This window comes from Amblyraja radiata, chromosome 19 (genome assembly GCF_010909765.2).
Source record: "Amblyraja radiata isolate CabotCenter1 chromosome 19, sAmbRad1.1.pri, whole genome shotgun sequence".
Taxonomy (NCBI): domain Eukaryota; kingdom Metazoa; phylum Chordata; class Chondrichthyes; order Rajiformes; family Rajidae; genus Amblyraja; species Amblyraja radiata.
Genome location: NC_045974.1, coordinates 17792161 through 17815049, shown reverse-complemented (window position 1 = coordinate 17815049; position 22889 = coordinate 17792161). Strand labels below are relative to the sequence as shown.

The window sequence follows — 22889 nt, the reverse complement described above, 5'->3', positions numbered from 1 at the left end:
ATCCTTTTCTTTGGTCCACTGAACACTGCTCTCTCTCTCCCAATCCCTCCTTTGCTCCAAGCAGCACCGCTCTCTGTCCCCCTCAGCTCCACATCGCCACGCACTCCTTACCTTCCAGTGTGTTCCTTCGCCCATCAGCACCAATCACGACTTCAAACTCAAACTGTGCCACTTTGTTGGTTGGAGGGTCAATGTCTGCTCTCCATCCAGCGTCTGCAATGAGAAGTGAGATCCATCGTTTATTGGAGGGTGTGTGGCTTGGTGCCCTCTCACTCAGCCCGTGAGGAAACGGGCTCCCAGGAGCCCAGTCCTTGTCATCTGAGAGTTGCTGCCCCACGCTACTGAGAAAAGGAAGACAGAAGTCCTAGCACCTACCACAGACCCCGAGCAATTGCCAGCCATTGCGCCCACCACGAGGTGGCAGCCCGCTGAATCTTGTTCCCAAGCTCCCAGTCTGTTGCCCAATAGGTTGAGGTATATCACTGGGTTCCAGGAATCACTTGTTAAATGTGGTGGAAGTTCCCCCTCCTCTGCCCCTTCAGGTAATGATTTCAGACCCCCAGAAAATATTGTTTCCTCAATTCATTCTTACCCTGTTAGTTTCTAGTCTATATTCTAAAGGAAATGTGACCTTCCTATCCATCAGCAGGAGATCCTAAGGAGCTGTAAAGCCAATTCAATTGCACTCAGCAAATGAGGTACCCCTTGGCTACATACAGCGAGGCCTGGACAATATTCAGAGACATGTTGATGAATGCCAAATATTCAGACAGGCAGATGAATGCCAAACAACAACAATGCCAACCAATGACCATCACCAGCCAGATATCGGCTCATCACCCATTCTTAATATTCAATAACATTATCAACACCCAGTCCCCCAACTATCAACAGCCTGGGGACCCACCCCTGACCAGAAACTCAGTTGAGCCAGCCAGGAAAATACTCTGGCACCAAGTAGCCCGGAAGGATTCGCAGAGGAAGCTTATGGTTGATCATGGACTCAAGATGTCCCAGTGATGGAACAATGGGAATTAGTCCAGTGAATCTATTGAGAACCTTTCTGGAGCAAGACTAAAAATCAGGCAGTGCAAACTCCCCAAAGGTATTCCAACAGCGTAACTAATCAACACCTTCTGTTCAAAACAGCAGAGAGGGGTAAACCTAGTTATTTCATCCAGTGAAGTTAACACCAGTAACAGGAATCTAGTTGGGGTAACAATCTGAATGGACTCTGTGCTAGGACATATATGAGTAATTAAATGGTGCACAGACAGATTTGTTAAAGAACAAGTCCGGCTTGCCAACTAAACTGAGATTTTTGAAGAAGCGATGAAAGGATTTGTGTGGGTAATACAGTTAACATTGCATGCAAGGACTTTTAAATGTGACATATTAAAGATTTATCCATACATCTGAAATCCATTTATTTCAAAAGCCAGTTGGCTGTGTTTACAGAAATAGCAAAGGAACAAAAAGTGGGAAGCTTCATTTGTATAATACAACTAACTTCAACTACGAATTTCTATGGATTTTTTGTTTATTAGATATTATCTATGTGCATCGTGTTTACAAGCTGGATGCTACTGCAAATAAGAATTTGATTGTTCTGCTGTCAGTACATATGACAATTAGACACTCTTGACTCGATTCACAGACAAGATAGAAGTTAGAGTCATAGAGTTAACACAGCCTAGAAACAGGCCCTTCAGCTCAACTTGCCCATGCTGACCAAGATGCCTTCCTGAGCTATTCCCATTTGCATACATTTGCCCATTTCCTGCCAAACGTTTCCTATTGATGAACCTGTCCCAATGTTGTTTAAAGATTGCAATTGCAAACAACATTGTTGTGAACAGTTTCTGCACCCTCTCTAGCTTAATCACATCCATTCCTATGGTATGGTGACCAGAATTGCACACAATATTCCGTGTGTTGTCACGGTGCTGTCTCCTAATACCGCATCCCAGTTCTTGTACACCTGCCTTCTTCACCAGCCTGTGTACATGGGTCACACAAGGAAGGTGCAGCAGTTTTGCCTAAAGTTCACCTGCCTATGGAAACACATGGACACACACACACATATGTGCGTGTACACACCGACATGTGAATGCACATTCAGGCACACACGCAGACATGCATCCGCACAGACTTGCAAACACGCACAGATCCCGATCATGGTACAGTATAAATCACTCACGAGGGTTTTTATGGCCCCTGGGTGGAAGCAGCCCACGGAACTCCACGTTTAGATGAATTTCCGTCCCCAGGATCAAGGCAATCTTCAACAGGACGAGCTGGAGTTGACGGATACCTGGCAGGACAGGATGAACATTGACACTTGATTACTCAGTGGACAGAAATAAATGCCCTTGCCTTCATTTTCTCTCAGCCATGGCCACATGGCACATGCTGCTCGTCGGCCAACCGTGCTCCTTCTTGCTTGAACTAAGTCACCACATCCCATGCGTTGAACCACAGACAAGGCACAAGGTCAGGGTTCCCATCGTGAACCACAACTTATGACACTTGTGTCACTGGCTAATAAATTGTCATTGAATTATAAGGGTTGGGCAGTGTCAAAGCAGTCACCAGGACTGAAGAAAGGCCTCAACCCGAAACGTCGCTCATTCTGTCTCTCCAGAGATGCTGCCTCACCCGCTGAGTTACTCCAGCATTTTGTGCTTGCAGTCACCAGGACTGATGTCCAGAGAGTGATTACTGCTCAGATGCGGCTGAGATGGTTGTAAATTGAATGGAAGTTAAAACTGAGCAATGAGATGGGAAGATACAGACAGGGCATCAACTGGACTGGGCTGAATTCTATGAGGGCATAGAATGCCAACTAATCCAGCATTCTTCATTTCAGTAAAAAACAACGCAAAGCCCTTCCCCCGGGTTGCATTAAGGAAAGCGTCCGCCCAGGGAATGCCCCTGCCCAGATCAATATGTCAGTGAGAGCGGCTGTGAGTCAGGCAGGCTCAGCATGCTGTGTTTCACCAGGTGAAGTGTAACGTAGACAGTGCAGTCAAAAGAAAGAAAAGTGCTCACTGATATGGTCAATGGCCCCAGCGCAGAACTTCCCGTAGATCTTCTTCGCCCCTAGGTTCCGCAGGTCCTGAATCGTGTACGGCCATAAGTGCAGGACGTTGTTCCTAGAGAAGGTGTCGCGCTTTTCCACGACGATGACTTTAGCTCCGAGGAACATGAGCTCGATGGCCGTGCGTAGGCCACAGGGCCCCCCACCGATTACCAGACACTACAAGAGAGAACACGGTGGCAAAGGGTTAATGGGGCAAACAGGCAGCAACACAGGCCACAACCAGCAGTGTGGGATGGAGAACGGCAGCTGGTGAACTCTGGCGGTGCTGAGAAACAGCACGGGAGACCCGGTTAAACAGGAGGAAAGGCTGTGGCTCGGGCAGAGAGTGTACGAGAAGCTCAGTGTAGACACAATTCACCCTGTACACTTCAATGCCATTCCCAGCAAAGGGGAGAGACATGAGTAGGTCACTGTGCATAACATGCCCAATGGGGTCAAACCCCAGACTCATCTACTCCCTCAGACCGGGCTGCAGGTGGCCTATGTTTCCACAGTGTTCTTTGTTCCACGCTTCCTTCGGGATCGAACTGTGCGAGAGACAACTGGATGTCTGGGGAGATGCTGGATGCAGTGTGAAACAACATTTGTTTGCACGGTTGGAATACTGAATGGAAATAAGCATTCACAGGTATATCACGTCCTACTGAATGCCACACGCCGACTTATTCCCCTGGCTTTGTCATGTCCCAACCTGTCTAATCCCTGTGCACCTCAATTAAATGATAGCTTTTTAACTTGCTCCTAAATATCTGGGTTCTTTTAAATATAAATCCCAGATCTCCAGTTGAATTTGAGCTTAGAACTCACTCCTGGGTGTCCACTGTTCTAAGTATTAGCACTTCCTGCAGAAGCAGGATATCTTTAATTAATTCATCAGTGAGATGTGGACATAATTGTCAAGGATAGCATTCACTATCCTGTATAGTCTTTGGTATCAAATGGAGTCATATGGCATGAATAAATAGCCCATGCTTCCATGCTGTCCATCATGCACCCATTTACACTAATCCCATTTTATCATCCCAACGGTCCTATCAACTCCCCCCCCCCCCCCAATTCTACCCTTCACCTACACACAGAGCAATTTAAAGTAGAAAATTAACCTACAACCCCCGCAGGTTTTTGGGATGCGGTAGAAAAACAGAGAGTACAGAGGAAGCCCCAGAAAGTGACATGGAGGAAGTGCAAACTGCACACAGACAACGCAGGAATTCAGAATTGAACCCGGTCACTGAAGCTGACAGGCAGTAGTTCTATAAACTGTGCCACTGTGCCACCCTCATCTGGATGAGAACTTGAGGTACAACATGAGGGGGAGTTTGTAGTAATTAGCCATCTCACTATTGGGGCATTAATCAGATGAGCTGTGCAGATACTTTATCGCTCTCCTGAACCACTGGCTGGCAGAGGTGAGATACACAGGCAGAAACAGATAGATTCTTGATTGGTACGGATGTCAGGGGTTATAGGGAGAAGGCAGGAGAATGGGGTTAGGAGGGAGAGATGGATCAGCCATGATTGAATGGTGGAGTAGACTTGATGGGCCGAATGACCTAATTCTGCTCCTATCACATGACCTGATGACCCCTGTGAGGAGGGGCACGACTTGCAGTGGAGGACAAAGAAGCAGGGGTTCGTAAGGTGAGATCTGGATGAGCTGAGATACGATGATACAAAGATAGGCGGAGGGGCAGATAGAGTAGAGGAAGCATGACTCTGCAGAAGGACTTGGGACAGGTTGGGAGAGTGGGCAAAGACGTGGCAGATGGAACACAGCATTGCAAATTGTGGAGTCATGCATTTTGGTAGTAGGAATAAAGGGGGAGACTATTTTCTAAATGGGGAGAAAATTCAGAAATTGGAAATGCAAAGGGACTTGGGAGTGCCAGTGCAGGGTTCTCAAAAGGTTAATTTGCAAGTCAAATCGGTAGTAAGGAAGGCAAACGCAATGCTGGCATTTATTTTGAGAGGACCAGAATATGAAAAAACAGGAATGGAATGTTGAGGCTTCATAAGACCCTGGTCAGACTGTATTTGGAGTATCGTGAGTAGTTTTGTGCCCCATATCTGAGGAAGGATGTGCTAGCATTGGAGAGGGTCCAGAAGAGGTTTACGAGAATGATCCCAGGAATGATTAGGTTAACATATGATGAGTGTTTGACAGGACTGGGCTTGTACTCGCTGGAGTTTAGATGGATGAGGACCTAATTGAAACTTCCCAAATAGTGAAAGGCCTGGATAGAGTGGATGTGGAGAGGATGTTTCACCTAGTGGGAGAGTCTAGGACCAGAGGCCGTAGCCTCAGAATAAAATGACGTACTGTTATAAAGGGGCTGAGGAGGAATTTCTTTAGTCAGAGGGTGATGAATCTGTGGAATTTATTGCCACAGATGTCTGTGGAGGCCAATTGATATTTTTAAGGCGGAGATTGACAGATTCTTGATTAGTACGGGTGTCAGGGGTTATGGGGAGAAGGCAGGAGAATGGGGTTGAGAGGGAAAGATAGATCAGCCACGATTGGATGGCAGAGTAGACTTGATGGGCCAAATTGCCTAAATCTGCTCCTATGACCTATGAACTTGAGATCTGGATAAGCTGAGAGTGGTAGCAGTTTTACCTTTGTATTGGCACAGGCTGTGTTCTTCTTGTAATCCTTGTGACTGCCTCGCTTGTCTATCTTTGCAAAGAGTGCTTTTGCTTTCCAGTAATTGAGTTTGGTCTTGAGCTTGGTGTAGAAGTAGGGGAAGTCGACGTTGGAGACGCCCAGGTATTCGCACAGCTCCAGGAAGCCTTTGAAAGTGCCCTTGCATGTAGTTGCCTGGACGAAGCGGTCGAACAGTATGTGTGCTTGCTCGATGGTTGAAACTTCTTTGTCCCCCATGGTGGCAGATGACTCTCCTGAGATGGTCGGCTGGATTAATTATTTCTTCCTCTTCAGCTGATGGTTTCCCTCATTATGAACCTTCAAGGGGAGAAAGACAAAAAAAAGGGTTATTTACATCATCCCTCCAAAAACACCCATCACTTTGGGCCTGTGAAAGAACAACAATGTCTAACTTATTGACTGTTCCTGTGGCTGCTACATCATACTGTGGCACTGTCATTGTGACTGGGACACTGAGCTACACTTTAACATCTAACTCTGAGAGAACCAGACGTGCCTACTTCCTACCCACGCTCCCTGGCTCGCTTGCCTAGCTTCGGAAGAAATTATTTTGCTTTCCAATAAATGAGTTTGCATTTGAGGTTAGGATGGGAAGTCAAATATGTCATAAACTCCTCTCATCTCCTGAAAGATCTCTCCCTGGCTGCATGCTTTGCAGTAGAAGGTGTTGGCTCATTGTACCACGGTCCACAACAGGAGTTACACTTTCAATCAGCAACCAAGTCAGAAACCCGCTCTGGTCTGGGGAGAGAAACACATAGCTGCAGTCCGAGCACATAGACAGTGAACTCGTGGTACTCACGAGGAAAAAACTAACAGTGGCCGTCACAATGAATCCCTGCACCATTGTTTCCAGAACCTAACCCTTCAATTATTTTCCTGGGTTAGGGTGGAGAGTGATTTGCCCTTCATCCAAGTCATGTTGCACTTCCCCTGGAATGTGTTGGGACAGTTTAGGAGGAACACCCGTGTGTACTTGACCTATGCTGAGCAGTAAGTAGAAAAATGGTATTAGAGAAATAAACAGTGCAGATGGCAGACAGGACCTATGGTTATGATCCAAAGATATTAACAAAAACAAAAGGGAAATGATGGATGTTTTGATTATGATTTTCCACCATTCTCACAAAATAGCAATTGTCTCCTGGGATTCTAACATGAAGTGTGGTACAGAGTAAATCTAAGATCTTGCATTCCTGGCAGTCCGTCTAATATAATGCCGGTTGTACAGATGTTACAAGGACAAAGTGGCCAAACCCTGTACAAATAAAACAACTGATCATTGGCAGCTAGCCTGGATTTGTAAAAGGCATTATTATGTCGAAAACTAAAATCAAAACCCAAGTGTCCTGCATGACAAAGGAGATTGAGAAGACACTGAAGCAAAGCAAAAATGACATAGGTCAGGTGAATAATTCAAGAGATAAAACCAGGCTGAATGTAGTCAGCTGGGATGGGAGTTGACAAGGATAACAGAACAGCAGTTAACACTGCTCATAGATAGTAATGTAGCCCAAAGCCTTCTCCATGCTTTCCTTCTCGTGAAAAGCATGTGTGTGGTAATGGGTGGGGGGGAGTAATGGGTGGGGGGGAGCTGGCCAAGAAGGTAAACAACACATTGTAGCAGGGGCAGAAGCTGAAATAATTAATAAATATTTTACATTGATCATTACCACAGAGGAAGATGCCATTAATGTTTCCGTACAACTGGGGAAGATCTGCGGTAAATATTGACAAGCAGCAGCTACAGGAAAGGCTGGCCATGTTTAAAGTGCACCGGTGATCCGCACTGGATCAAATCCTCGGCTGCTGAGGAAGGTGGGGTGGAAACTGCGGAAGCCCTGTCCATCGTATTCCAACCCTTCCTGCATGTAGGGGATGTGCCAGAGAGCAGGAAATGGAAACGGGAACAACCTTGTATCAAAAGGCCTGTAGAGACAGGCAACTAATGCTTTGCCGATTTAACCTCAGCGGTGGGTAACTTTTAGAAATAATAATTAGGGAAAATATTTACATATTGAATGAATAGGTTTGAATGAATAAAGTTGAGCACAGTCCAGTTTGACCAACCTGAGGGTTTTTTTTGGATGAGGGAACAGGAAAGGTGATAAGGATTTTCAACATCATTTAAAAAATGTTTGATTCGCATGTTCTTGACTCCTCCACACTCTCTATCTGCTCTATCTGTATCTACACAACTCAAACCTCTTATCCCTGGGACTTCCAGGTACACTCCCAACCAGTCTGAGAGGTAACCTTTCTCTCCTGTCTCCCATTTCCTGTTACTGGTCCAATTTCCTGTCTATGTTGTTGCAACCCTTTTTATTCGAGGAATTTCAATCTTGATGACCAGCCTGTTACGTGGCATCCACAGCAATGCCCCTTGGAAGTCCTACATTTCCTCGTCAACATCATTATTTCAGGAAAAAACCTCCATGAAATGAACCAGATAAGTGCAAGTCCTCCCTGGGTTACGGCAATGTTCCGTTCCTGTGAACTGTTCCTAACCTGAACAATTCGCAGGTCGGAGATGCTGCTGCAAACCAAGTTGCCTTCCGGCAGAAGATGCATGCAGCCCCGCAGCAGCTGGTAAATCCATCCTGCCGGTCTTCCAAACACTCCAGTGCATGTACAGCTGTACCTGACTCAGTGTTTGTCACCTGGGGAGAGCCTGCATATATTGTAATATATTATAGTCATAGAGCTATACAGCACAGGAAACATGCTCTTTGACCCAATATGTCCGTGTTGACCAAGTTGACTGACTGCCTGATCCCTCCAAACCTTTCCTATTGATGTACCTTTTAAATGTCATATGTGTAGAAAAGAACTGCAGATGCCGGTTTAAACCGAAGATAGACACAAATTGCTGGAGTAACACAGCGGGACAGACAGCATCTCTGGAGAGAAGGAATGGGTGACGTTTTGGGTCGACACCCTTCTTCAGACATGTTATAATTGTACTCATCTATACCATTTCCTTTGGCAGCTCATTCCATGTACCCACCACATTCTGTGTGAAAAAGTTGCCCCTCTAGTCTCCTTTAAATCTTTCCACCTCTCACCTTGAACCTATGCCCTCTAGTTTTAGACTCCCCAATCCTGTGGAAAACGTTGTTGTGATTCACTTATTTAACCCCTCATGATTTTCTACATCTCTATAAGGTTACCAGTCAGCCTTGTACACTCCGGGGAAAAAGATCAGCCTTTCCAGTCTCTCCTTATAACTCAAACCTTCCAAACTGGATGGTATCCTCATCCAGTATACCCTTTTTGTACCCTTTCCAGTTTATTGGCATGGATTGCTTCATATGCTTAGAAATTGTGAATAAAATTGACCATTGTGAAATCATCAGCAAAACAGATTAATTATCAATGGGCAGTTCTTAGAAGAGGAAGTATCCTCTGCAAAGATTAATGTGTTAATCTGTTAATGGTCACGTTAACAGATTAACACATTGACAAATGGAGTAAACCTACCCAGTGATTACTCAACATTTGTATTTTGTAGATTTAAAATACATAAACATTCTGTAATTACATAAACCATGCAGCGTTAAATCAGGCTGATTATTGTTCCTCAAACTTTCTCTGCTTCCGAGGTCAAACTGATTGGCGTGCAGTTTATCTCCACATCCATCCTTGAACCAGGGGTGAGCATTAGTTAAGTAGCGGTCCTTGTGCAACAACCTCTGGTATGGGCCCAGTCATCTATGGCTCCTCCAGAAACATCCACTCCTTCCTCACTTGTCAGCTCCTGGTCCCCTGGCCTCCACCTTTGTCATTTCATCACTCCTACCCTCAAGCCCCCATCCCCTACAACTGGATTCTGACAAAAGCAAAGATACTGCAAAGCCAGATATCTGAAATAACACAGAAATGCTGTATATTCCTGGGCATGCATATTTCTAAAGATCTTTCCTGGACCCAGCACACCGATGCAATTATAAAGAAAGCCCATCAACGCCTCTACTTCCTGAGAAGATTGCGGAGATTCGGTATGTCAGAGAGGATTCTCGAACTTCTACAGGTGTACAGAATAACCGACAACATCGTCCCCACGGTAAGGGTAAGCACCTTTCCGAACCAAAAACCCTGGGTAGACAGGTCCGTTCGTGTTGCCTTGAATGCTCGCACCGCTGCCTACAACTCGGGCCTGGCATCAGGAAACACGGACATCTACAAGGTAGAGTCCTACCGACTGCGAAGGGCGGTGAAGGACGCAAAAAGGAGGTACAGGGACAAGATGGAGTCACAGATGGAGCAGCAGGACACCAGAAGCCTGTGGCAGGGGCTACGGACTGTAACCAACTACCGGAGCACCCCTCCCTCATCCGCAAGTTGCGGCACCTCCCTAGCTGATGACCTGAACTCCTTTTATGCTCGTTTCGAGATGGGCAACATCACCCCAGGTCTGCCGACTATCAACAATACCGCCAGCGGGCTTGGCTAACGAAGCTGAAGGGAGGAATGTGCAGACATTCTCGTTGTCCGAGCATGACGTGAGGAGGGCTCTGACACGGGTGAACACGAGGAAAGCTGCAGGCCCCGATGGCATCTCGGGGCGAGTACTCAAGTCCTGTGCTACGCAGCTAGCTCCGGTGCTCACTACAATATTCAACCTCTCCCTGGACAAGTCCGTGGTCCCTGCCTGCTTCAAAAAATCCATCATTGTACCGGTACCAAAAAATGCCTCCCCAGCCTGTCTGAATGACTACCGTCCGGTGGCCCTTACCTCGGTAGTCATGAATGCTTTGAGAGGCTGGTGAAGAAACACATTTGCGCCTTCCTCCCTCGCAACATGGATCCGTTGCAGTTCGCATACAGTCCAAACAGATCCACGGACGATGCGGTCTCCCAGGTTTTGCACACCGCTCTCTCTCATCTTGACAGCCAGAAGGGGGGCTACGTGAGGATGCTGTTCATAGACTTCAGTTCAGCCTTCAACACGATAGTCCCCACCAGACTGGCCAAGAAGCAACTGGAATTAGGGCTCAACACCCCCCTGTGTGCCAGGCCCCAGGTAGTCAAGATGGGAGGGAATACATCGAAGTCCCTCACCCTGAGCACAGGATCGCCCCAGGGTTGCGTTCTCAGCCCCCTATTGTACTCCCTGTACACACATGACTGTGTGGCTAGGTTCAGCTCCAACTCAATAATTAAGTTTGCTGATGACACTGTGGTGGTGGGCCTGATCTCAGACAATGATGAGAAGACCTACCGGGAGGAGGTGGCTGATCTAGCACTCTGGTGCCAGGACAACAGCCTCCTCTTGAACATCAAAAAAACTAAGGAGCTGATCGTGAACTTTAGGAGGGCACATCAACCGAGGACGTACACTCCATTGAGGATAAATGGGGATACTGTGGATAGGGTGAGCTGTTTCAAATATCTGGGAGTCCACATCTCTGAGGATATGACATGGACATCACACGCCGCAGCACTCGTGAGTAAGGCAAGGCAGAGCCTTTACCACCTCAGGCAATTGAGGAAATTCAGAGTGTCTCCGAGGATCCTCCAGTGCTTCTACTCAGCGGCTGTGGAAAGCATCTTGTCCGGAAATATTTACATCTGGTTTGGGAATTGCTCTGCCCAGGACAAGAAGGCTCTGCAGAGAGTAGTGTGTTCGGCCGAACGCACTATGGGAACTTCACTCGCCCCCCTGCAGGAACTATACATCAGGAGGTGCAACTCCAGAGCCAATAAAATCATGGGAGACCCCTTCCACCCCTGCAATGGACTGTTCCAGCTGCTACGGTCAGGCAAACGCCTCCGTTCCCATGCTGTGAGAACGGAGAGGTTGAGAAGGTTTCTTCCCAGATGCCATTCAGACTGTAAACTCCTATCTCACTAGGGACTAACTTTACTGAACGTTTTTCCTTCCGCCCACAATATTTAAAATGTAAAAGAATATGTGATTGTGTTTATAGTTTGTTTGGTTGTTTGTTTGTTTGTCTTTTTGCACAAAAGTCCGCGAGCATTGCCACTTTTCATTTCACTGCACATCTCGTATGTGTATGTGACGAATAAATTTGACTTGACTTGAAGAGAGCATATTGACTGGTTGCAGCACGGCCTGGTTCGGCAACTTGAGTGCCCAGGAGTAAAGAAGACTACAAAAAGTTGTGAACATTGCCCAGTCCATCACTGGTTCTGACCTCCCCACCATCGAAGGGATTTGCCTCATCAAAGACTCACATCACCCTGCCCACACTCTCATTTCACCCCCGCCATTGGAAAGAAGGTACAGGAGCCTGAAAACTATAACGTCCAGGTTCTGGGACAGCTTCTTCCCTATAGCCATCAGGCTATTAAACACTACAACCTCAAATACGCTCTGAACTACATCGACTATTATTGTTTGCTTTTTATATGTATGTATGTATGCATATATGTATGTGTGTGTGTGTGTGTGTGTGTGTGTGTGTGTGTGTGTGTGTGTGTGTGCGCGTGCTGCATACTCACACTGAACTGTTTTTCTTGCTTATCATATTGTTTAGTGTACTATGTTTACATATCCTGTTGTGCTGCTGCAAATAAGAATTACTTGTTCTAACTGGGACATATGACAATAAAACACTCTTGACTTTACTCAGCTGCTCAGGCAGCTTCTGCAGAGAGATTTACAGAGCTCACATTTCACGTTGATGGAATAGCGTCAATTCTAATTACCAAGTCAACAATCGGAAGTGTTAACCCCGTAATGTCGAACTTCCAGTTTTATTTGCAGATCATTGATCTGAAATATTAGTCACTTCCCTACATCTATATCTCTGAAGCATCTCCAGCAGATCTCCAGCTAGTACATGCTCATCACTACGCTTGCAGTGGGAGCTTGCTGTGCACGTTGGCTACTGCATTTCCCATGTTGCAACCTCGGCCAGGCTACTGAAGCACTCACTGGAGGATCCGAGGGCCCAGGTCCCACTGATCCAATGTTCCTGACACAACATTTCCTGTGTGTTGTCGCTTCACCCTTTCCCCCCTCACCTATTCTGCACACCTCCACCGTAGGTTCCACAAACGGCCCAGATCATGCTTGGGCTCTTGCACTTTCTGTCACCAATCAAGCACACACACACACACATGCAGTGTGCAACAGTTTGGAACAGCTGCAAGCTCTGAGCACTGTCAGAGATTCCATCAGTTGCCCTCCATTTGGAGTTCACAGCAGTAGCAACAAGTGGGGTGGAGGATGGGGGCACAACTTAACCACAGCTGGTCAAACACCATCGACATGCTCTGCTGAGAACCCAGCACTGTCCCAGCTTACACAACCAGCACCTGCAGGAAACCACCGCAGAGAGACAGTACAACAACCCTCCATGCAGTGTCAGAAGTCTCAATGTGCACTGCTGGTCAAAAGACCTCACCTCACATGTCTATCTCAGCTCAGCAAGTCTATGTCCCATTCCATCGCTAATGTTCCATGAAACTTCTCACAGACTCACATCACACAGACAGCACCCAAGGTGTGGATTGAACCGGGGTCTTTAGCGCTGTGAGGCAGCCAGCGGCTCTACTAGCTGCACCACCAGTACACATGAAGCTCTCGCCGAATGAATTTTGTTTCGGGTGTGGAATGTGCCTCAGAGAGGCACTGGGATACTTGACCAGGGAGCCTGTTACGGATTAAGTTTGCGCCTCATAATACAGCCCACACAAAGTCCGTTATGGGAATCGAGTGTGCATCAGGACCATAAAGCACTGCCACACTTGAGCTCAAATCTCCAGGCCAGCCACTGAAAGCAGCTGATGCACAAACACAGGCTCTCTCCCAAAACCAACCGTATTCAGAGCTGGCAGCCAGAGTGTGTTGACAACGAGGCACGGGCTGCACTACCAAGCTCAGCTGCTCTAACTCAATCTGTGCTGTCATCAGGACAGGCAGTCCCATTGATGAGGACTCCAGCCACTGCTATTTGCCACCAACCAAGCATTATTCCTTTTTTGGGAATGCAGTTGAGGTGAAAGAAGCTGAAAATCTAAAGAATATGGGCACTACATTCACCTCAGCTGAACTGTCCCAAACACATCTGCAAACGTGCAAAAGACACACATACTTAGATGGCAGAAAAAGAGGATACTTTTATCCTGTTTCTCTCTCCCTCTGTCCCACTCTCCTTCCCTTTCCATATCTCTCCCCCTCTCTCGTTCTATCTCTCTCCCTCCTTCGCCCCCTTTCCCTCCACATCCTCTCTCTCCTTCTCTTCCTCATCCCCTCTTTCTGCTCCTCCCCATTTCTCTCTGCCCTCCCTCTCTCCATCTCTCTGTTCATCGAGGGAGTTCAACCCCTCTGTTCAACCCCTCCCACCAACCCCTCCCTCCCTCTACATCTCTGTCCCCCCACTCTCTATCTCTCTTTCCCTCCATCCTTCCACACAACCTCCCTATCTTCCATCCTCCCTCCATCTCTCTCCCTCATTCCCTCCCTCCCTTTCATTCGCTCTCCTTCTCTCAGGTTAGTTAGCTATCATTGGCAAACCCTCAGTCATCAAAGTCTCATTGCTCTTCATTGTATCAAGTATCCAAGCCCTATCCCTGAATTTACAATGTAATCTCAGTCCAATAAATCCACAGCAACTTCAGCACAATAGTCAAAAGTATCATGCCATCTTATTCATCTGCAGTGTGCCCAAACACAGCTGACCCACTAACACTTACTCTACTGTTATAGTGATAGACCCTTCCCACCAGTACTGTGCCCACATTATACAATGACACAACCTCTCCACCAGTACTCTACCTGTGTTATACAGTAACAGGCCTGACCCTACCAATACTGTAGACTAGTGTTACACATGCATTCCCACCAGTACTGTACCCCAATGTTTTGCACTGACATACCCTTCCTCATCAGTACCGAGTTATATATAGTAACAGATCCGTCTCCACCAGTTCTGTATCTGTTATGCAGTGAGACTTGTTCCTACCATTACTGTACATGTTATACAGTGCCAGATCCATCTCCACCAGTGCTGCACCTGTGTCACAGTGGGACCTGTCCTAGAGTGTGTTATACAGGAACAGACCGGCATCCATCAGTGCTGTACCCCAGTGTTATACAGTGAGGTACTCGTTCCCAATGGTACTGTATCCCAGAGTTCAACTCTGACAGACACTTCCCCACTAATAGTCTACTGACAGTGGAAGGACATAATCACCCCGACAGCCTCGAATGCACCACTGACAGATGTTAGATCACCTTCTTGAAAGTGAATCCGTAGAAAACGACTAGTACGGATGGAGTCCTTGTCCGTGTCCTCGGGTCCTGAGCGGACCAGCTGGCAGAGAGATTCATACATATCTGTAATCTCTCACTACTGCATTCTGAGGTTCCTACCAGCTCTAAGAAGATGACTATCATCTCAGCCAAACCAAAGAAAGGTGCGGTGCCTTAATGACTTCTGTACAGTGGCTCTGACATCCACCATCATTAAGTGCTTCAAGAAACTGGTAATGGCACCATGAACTCCAGCCTCTCAGACAGCCTTGATCCACTGCAGTTTGCCTACCATCGCAGCAGGTCCATGGTATATGGCAACTCTCTGGCCCTAACACTCATCGCTGGAGCATCAGGATAACAAGCACACCTACGTCAGACTCCTATTTATTGATTATGGCTCTGCCTTCAACACCATAATCCCAACCAAACTCACCTTCAAACTCCTCAGCTGTCAGTACACTCCTCTGCAGATCAGGACCAGAATCAGGACAGGGAACAAAACATCCTCATTGATAATTCTCAACATGGGAATCCTGAAAGTATGCAATTTCTGCTTCTTACTACATGCTCACTATACACTCATAACTGTGCAGCCAAATTCTGCTTTGACCCCATCTACAATTTTGCAGATGGCGCCACTGTACTGAGACGGATCTTGAACAATGAGGAGATGGCGTACTGGAAGGAGATAGAGATTAGTTACATGGCGTCAAGACACCAACCCCTCCCTCAATGTCAGTAAGACGAGGGAGCTTGTCACTGACTTCAGGAATTGAGGTGGTGTACATGCCCCGGTCAGCATCAATAGTGCCGAAGTGGAGATGGTTGTGCTTCAGTTTCCTCAGTGTAAATATCATCAACAGCCTTGGAAACACAAACTGAACCTATGGCCAACAAGGCACACCAACGTCTCTACGTCCTCAAGAATTTCTGCGTGTGTTCAATGACTCTTACCAACTTTTACATATTTGTAGAAAGCATTCTATTTGGATACATCATCATTTGGTTTGTAAACATCTTTGCCCAATACTTCAATAAATTACAAAGTGCTGTGGATGTAGCCCAGACTGTCACACAGACCAGGCTCCTTGTACACAACGCGATACATCGGGAAAGCAGCCAACATAATTAAGGACCATTTCCACCCAGGACATTCCCTCTTCTCCCATCTCCCATTGTGCAGAAGATTCTTTACACTACCTGTGTACTTGAGTATGGCTTGACTGCGTAGCATGCAAACAATGTTTCTCACTGCATCTCAGTACATGACAATAATAAACCAATCTCCCGGTGTTATTCAGCAACAGACCCATCCTCATAGGACCATATTCCAGTATAACACAGTGACAGAGCCACCCCCACTGGTACGATACCCCAGTGTTACACAGTGAAAGACCAGTACCTACCAGTTCTGTACCCCAGTATTATTCAGTGACAGACCAAGTTAGTATATCCAGTATTACAGTGACGGATATATCCACTCCTGTACTGTACCCAAGTTATACAGTGACAGAACTATCCCTCCATTGACATACCTTCAGTGACAGACTTGTCCCCACCGGTAATGTACCTCAGTGTAATGCAGTGACTGATCTGTCCACATCAGTACAGTACCTCAGTATTGTGACAGATCCATCCCCAACAGCACTGTACCCCAGTGTATTACAGAGACAGACCCATCCCCACCAGTACTGTACCATGTTAAACAGTGAACAGACCAGGTGACCGACCAGCACCTGACAACACGACAATCTGGAGTGTGCATGCGTGCGAGTATGCAAATGTCACTGTTGATGAAAGGTTTTAATTGTCTGTGGAATGAATGCCCTCTGGGTACATGCGGTCTTGTAATTGCCTGGAAAGATGTTGTGGCTGTGATTACAGAAACCTGAATAACTGCTTCACTCTAGCTTGTTGTGTCGCTGGCCTGCATGGACTTGTTGGCCCCTTCACTGACCTGGGTTTCCATCATCTCCCTCCCTGTATCAGCTCAAGCCCCTCACTGATGGGAAAACTCTGAGCAAAATCAGGTCTATGATCCTTCTCCCATTGTATTATTCCTCATCAGTGACTTCGGTGTTGTGACTGCCAGGGCATTGCCACTGGTCATGGCCACACCTGCCTCTGACTGTAGCTACTGGGGTGGAATGGGGATGGCGGGACTGGCAGAGGGGACTAAGGTAGGGAGGAGAAGGGAGAGGACAGACAAAGGAGGGATGAGAGATCATCAGTGTTTTAGATCACGTAGAAAGTTGCAGCACAATCACTATTCCTGGTCCGAGAACACTAACGCAATTATCAAAAAAGCTCATCAGCGCCTCTACTCCCTGAGAAGATTACGGAGAGTCGGATTGTCAAGGAAGACTCTCTCTAACTTCTACAGGTGCACAGTCGAGAGCATGCTGACCGGTTGCATCGTGGCTTGGTTCGGCAATTTGAGCGCCCTGGAGAGGAAAAGACTACAAAAAGTAGTAAACACTGCCCAGTCCATCATCGGTTCTGACCTTCCTTCCATCGAGGGGATTTATCGCAGTCGCTGCCTCAAAAAGGCTGGCAGTATCATCAAAGACCCACACCATCCTGGCCACACACTCATCTCCCTGCTACCTTCAGGTAGAAGGTACAGGAGCCTGAAGACTGCAACAACCAGGTTCAGGAATAGCTACTTCCCCACAGCCATCAGGCTATTAAACCTGGCTCGGACAAAACTCTGATTATTAACAACCACGTTCTGTTATTTGCACTTTACCAGTTTATTTATTCATGTGTGTATATATTTATATCATGGTATATGGACACATTTATCTGTTTTGTAGTAAATGCCTACTATTTTCTGTGTGCTTAAGCAAAGCAAGAATTTCATTGTCCTATACAGGGACACATGACAATAAACTCACTTGAACTTGAACTATTCGCATCTTTCCCTCATCCTCTGCTGATGTATTTGTTCAGCAGCAACCATTCAAGAGCAGACAGCCGAGAGGCTAAAGGCTGGGCCTAGGTGCTGAGACCCGGAACAAAATGACACAGGGGAAGAGGCAGTCTGAATGCCAGTGGGGAGAGGGGCCTGGAAGCTTCTGGGTGTGAGGCAGACAGGGGTGAATGCTGAAGCAGTACCTACAACTCGCGCTTCCTGTCAAGATCTTCTTCCAATATATCCCTTTACAGAAATAACGGATGCTGCTGGAATACAAAGCAACTCATGGGATGTATTTATTTTCATTCAGTTTTGGAATGTGGGCTGCTTCCTGCGAGCTTGCTGTCCTTCCGTCGTACTTGCAGCAGAGTTCATGGGTTTGGGAGATACTGTCAGAGTTGCCTGGGCTAGTATCCTGGGCTTGTAAACCCAGAGTACATTCTATCGACAGTACGCACTGCGGCCACTGTGCGCAGGTGGTGGAGGGGATGAATTCAAGATGACGGATTGAGTGCCAATCAGCCAATTGTTTTTTCCTGAAGCTTAAGAGTTTTTGGAGTTATACTTGTCCAGGTACGTTCAAATGTTCCAGTAAGCTCCTGGCTTGTTGGCTTTAAGATGTGCAAAGGCCTTTTCCTGGCTTCTTCTTGAAACCATGATGCCCGTACATTGGGTTTAGTTGATCTTCTTGTCAATGCGTGATCATGAGCGATTGATTGATGTCAATAGTCATCAGGTTGGAGATAGTCATCGCCTGACACGTTTGTGCTGAAAATGATATTTAACAGGACCTAGATCTTGGATCTTGCCTGGGTCATGCTGCATGCACACATGGAGGTCATAGAACTAAATGGCACACAAATTGGAGGCACACATTTGCAGGCAGGTTCTCTGGATGCTGCTCTTTCCATGAATGCACATCCTTGTGAAGAATGTGTCCCTCGAATTCCCTTTAAATCTTTCAAACCTATGCCCACTAGTTTTGGACTCCCTTACCCTGGAGAATAGACTGTGGGTATTCACCTTATCTACTCCCCTCATGATTTTAATTACTTCTCTCAGGTCACCTCCCAGTCTCCTACACTGCAGGAAGACCCAACCGATCCAGTCTCTCTTTACAAGTCCAACCTTCCAGGCCCGGTAGCATCCTCTTTAATCTATTTTACACCTTTTCCAATTTAATAGCATGGATTGCCTCATTTGCTGAGGAGTTGTGAACAGAATTGGCTATTATGAAATCATCAGCAAAACAAGTTATCAGTGGACAGTTCTTTGTAAATGACATGACATTTGACCACTGATTAATATGATCACATTAGCAAATTCATAAATTATCAAGTAAGTAAATCCACCCAGTATTAACTCAACATTTAGATTTTGTAGTTTTAAAGACAGACAAGGGTGATATGTAGTATTTTACATGCTGATGATTCTGCTCTTTCAATCTCTTCCTGATTTACACTGAATAATACCAAGGGATTAAAGGTTTCAAAGTTTTTCAAAGGTCTTTTATTGTCACGTGTACCAATTAAGGTACAGTGATAATCGAATTATCATACAGCCATACTAAAAAAAAGCAACAAGTCACACAACTATATAAAGCACTGTGGGATATTTTCTCATTTTAAAGGCAAGTTGTTTTTGTTCAGTCACATATTACATTTTTGTAGCAGACGCTGAATGATTTGGAAAAGTAACAAAGTGGACGATAGCCCACAACTGCCCATTGGTTATTCTGACCTTGGGAAGAAGTTCAGATTCAGATTCAATTTTAATTGTCATTGTCAGTGTACAGTACAGAGACAACGAAATGCATTTAGCATCTCCCTGGAAGAGCGACATAGCATATGATTTGAATAAATATTTACATTAGCATATATACAGACATAGTGTTTTTCCTGTGGGAGGAGTGTCCGGGGGGGGGGGGTGATTGGCAGTCACCGAGGTACGTTGTTGAGTAGAGTGACAGCCGCCGGGAAGAAGCTGTTCCTGGACCTGCTGGTTCGGCAACGGAGAGACCTGTAGCGCCTCCCGGATGGTAGGAGGGTAAACAGTCCATGGTTGGGGTGAGAGCAGTCCTTGGCGATGCTGAGCGCCCTCCGCAGACAACGCTTGCTTTGGACAGACTCAATGGAGGGGAGTGAGGAACCGGTGATGCGTTGGGCAATTTTCACCACCCTCTGCAATGCCTTCCGGTCGGAGACAGAGCAGTTGCCATACCATACTGTGATACAGTTGGTAAGGATGCTCTCGATGGTGCAGCGGTAGAAGTTCACCAGGATCTGAGGAGACAGATGGACCTTCTTCAGTCTCCTCAGATCCTGGTGAACTTCTACCGCTGCACCATCGAGAGCATCCTTACCAACTGCATCACAGTATGGTATGGCAACTGCTCTGTTGAGGATATATCGGCGCTGTTATCATACGATATTCAGTCTAACCAAGCCAGAGCACACGCCAGATTTCAGCAAACCTTGAAGGAGCAGGCATATCTTTAAGGTTTCAAATATCTGGGAGTCCACATCTCTGAGGATATGACATGGACATCACACGCCGCAGCACTCGTGAGTAAGGCAAGGCAGCGCCTTTACCACCTCAGGCAATTGAAGAAATTCAGAGTGTCTCCGAGGATCCTCCAGTGCTTCTACTCAGCGGCTGTGGAAAGCATCTTGTCCGGAAATATTTACATCTGGTTTGGGAATTGCTCTGCCCAGAACAAGAAGGCTCTGCAGAGAGTAGTGTGTTCGGCCGAACGCACTATGGGAATTTCACTCGCCCCCCTGCAGGAACTATACATCAGGAGGTGCAACTCCAGAGCCAATAAAATCATGGGAGACCCCTTCCACCCCTGCAATGGACTGTTCCAGCTGCTACGGTCAGGCAAACGCCTCCGTTGCCATGCTGTGAGAACGGAGAGGATGAGAAGGAGTTTCTTCCCAGAGGCCATTCGGACTGTAAACTCCTATCTCACCAGGGACTAACTTTACTGAACGTTTTTTTTATGTGATTGTGTTTATAGTTGGTTTGGTTGTTTGTTTGTTTGTCTTTTTGCACAAAGTCAGCGAGCATTGCCACTTTTCATTTCACTGCACATCTCGTATGTGTATGTGACGAATAAACTTCTTGACTTGACTTGACTTGATATAATGCAATGCCAAGCAATACTCTGATAACTGCTCACTAGTGCTTCAGGCACAGAATTACAGAATGGTACAGAATTACAGTACGGAAGGAGGCCACTTGGCCTGTTGAATCCATGCTAGCTCTACATAATTTACATACTCTCACTCCTCTATTCTATCTTCATAATTCTGCCAGTGTTTTCTTTTCACACACTTTCCCTGCTCCCTTTTGAATGCTGCAACTAAATCTGCCTCCATCATTGCTGCTCAAAACTCCAACAACTCCGCATTCTAAAATTGTATTTCCTTATGCTTTTTAAAAAACATCTTAATTCTATGCCACTGGTTCTTGAAAGATTTCTATGCTGATACGTTCTCCATTTTAAATACGCCCATCAGATCCTGCTTATAGTCCCAGTGACTCCAGTCCTTCCTCATAAGGAAGGAAGGACAACATTTTGGGTCACCACCCTTCTTCTGATCTCTGAAGAAATGATTAATAGAGTATCGTCTGAGAGCTGGCACGCACCTGATGCGTAGAACAGACTCCTTCCACAGTGTAAGGAACTATGTAATACCAAAAATATAATACTGCCAGTAACTGCTTACCTTATCAAAGGCTCTCATAATTTTATATATTCTTACAGGTCTTCCTTCAACATCCAGCTTTCCAGAGAAAATAATTCAAGTCTGTCCAACCTCTCCTTATAGCTAGTACCTTCTAATCAGGCATCAACCTGGTAAACCTCCTGCACCCTTTCCAAAGCCTCCGCATACTTCCTTACGGGAGGCTAACAGAACGGCATGCAATACTCCAATTGCAGCCTAACCAAAGACCTAGAAAGCTGCATCAAACCCTCACAGTCATTTCCTCAAACTCGAATAAATTTGACAGACACGGTTTCTCTGGAATTGTTATGCTACAATGTTGAGAATTATATTCTGCCCTATGTATCTTTCACTTTGCTCTACCTACAGTACAAGTTTGGCTTGATTGGTTTTATGTATAGTATTATATGATTTGTTTGGATAGCATGCAAAACAAACCATTCACCGTATCTTGGTAGATGTGGCAATAATAAACATAAACCTAAACCTTCCCCTTCATACAACAGCCTTGCTGATTCTGCTTGATTTGAGTAGGTCTTATCAAATGTACTTCTGTTACCTCCTTAATAATTGATTCTAAATTTTCCAATGATACTTATGAAGGCAGCCATTCTACTGTATAATTACTTGCTATCTGCCCCCCCCCCCCCCTCTCTCTCTCGCTCTCTTTGTGCATAATGGTATCACATCTGCAGATTTCTACATTTTTATTACCTCTCCAGATGAAAGGATTTTCAGAAAATTACAACCAATTCATCCACTAACTCATTAATCGCTTCTTTTGGGAATTTAGGATGCAACCCATCAGGTCCTGGAGCATCTGCCTTTAGCTAAATTTGTTTGCCCAATACGAACTGCCCAATGATTGCAATGGTGTTTAATTCCTCAGCATACCCTAGTATGATTTAGTTCTTTCTTTAGTTCTTTCCACCAAGAAGATAGGCAAGTTCTGAAGGAAGTTGGCAAGAGTAAGATGCTTTCTGGCCAAAGCCAAGTGATACTAGAGGTTCAGCTTAGTCCTGGACGGGTCAAGAAGGAATGTTGTTGAGAAAAGCACAGTATATTAAATACTGGGATCTAAACCTGACTTTGTGAATTAGGTAGCTATGTGCACTAGTCGGAAGCTTTGATCTAAAATTGCTATAGACATGGAACACCATCAAAAATGGAATGGCGTTGATCAAAGAACACAGAATGAGGTCCTTTAGTCATCTGCTCAGTGCCACCCATCAAACATCCACCTACAT

General features: G+C 46.0%; 1 protein-coding gene across 16 annotated transcripts in view; it reads right to left on the bottom strand.

Moving 5' to 3' along the window:
• Positions 1-22889, bottom strand: part of mical3 (microtubule associated monooxygenase, calponin and LIM domain containing 3) — a 203319-nt gene that overhangs the window by 151491 nt on the left and 28939 nt on the right. For 15 of the 16 annotated variants that reach the window (XM_033037780.1, XM_033037784.1, XM_033037782.1 and 12 more), the window contains exons 2-5: positions 5721-6065; positions 3052-3259; positions 2201-2314; positions 112-213 (exon numbers count right to left, since the gene is read on the bottom strand). In XM_033037780.1, coding sequence (XP_032893671.1) covers positions 112-213; positions 2201-2314; positions 3052-3259; positions 5721-5984 — 688 coding nt within the window. In that variant the 5' untranslated portion in view covers positions 5985-6065. Of the gene's footprint in view, positions 1-111; positions 214-2200; positions 2315-3051; positions 3260-5720; positions 6066-6499; positions 6505-7628; positions 7634-7734; positions 7748-22889 lie in introns of those variants that run through there. The other variant, XM_033037781.1, reaches the window with a different exon arrangement.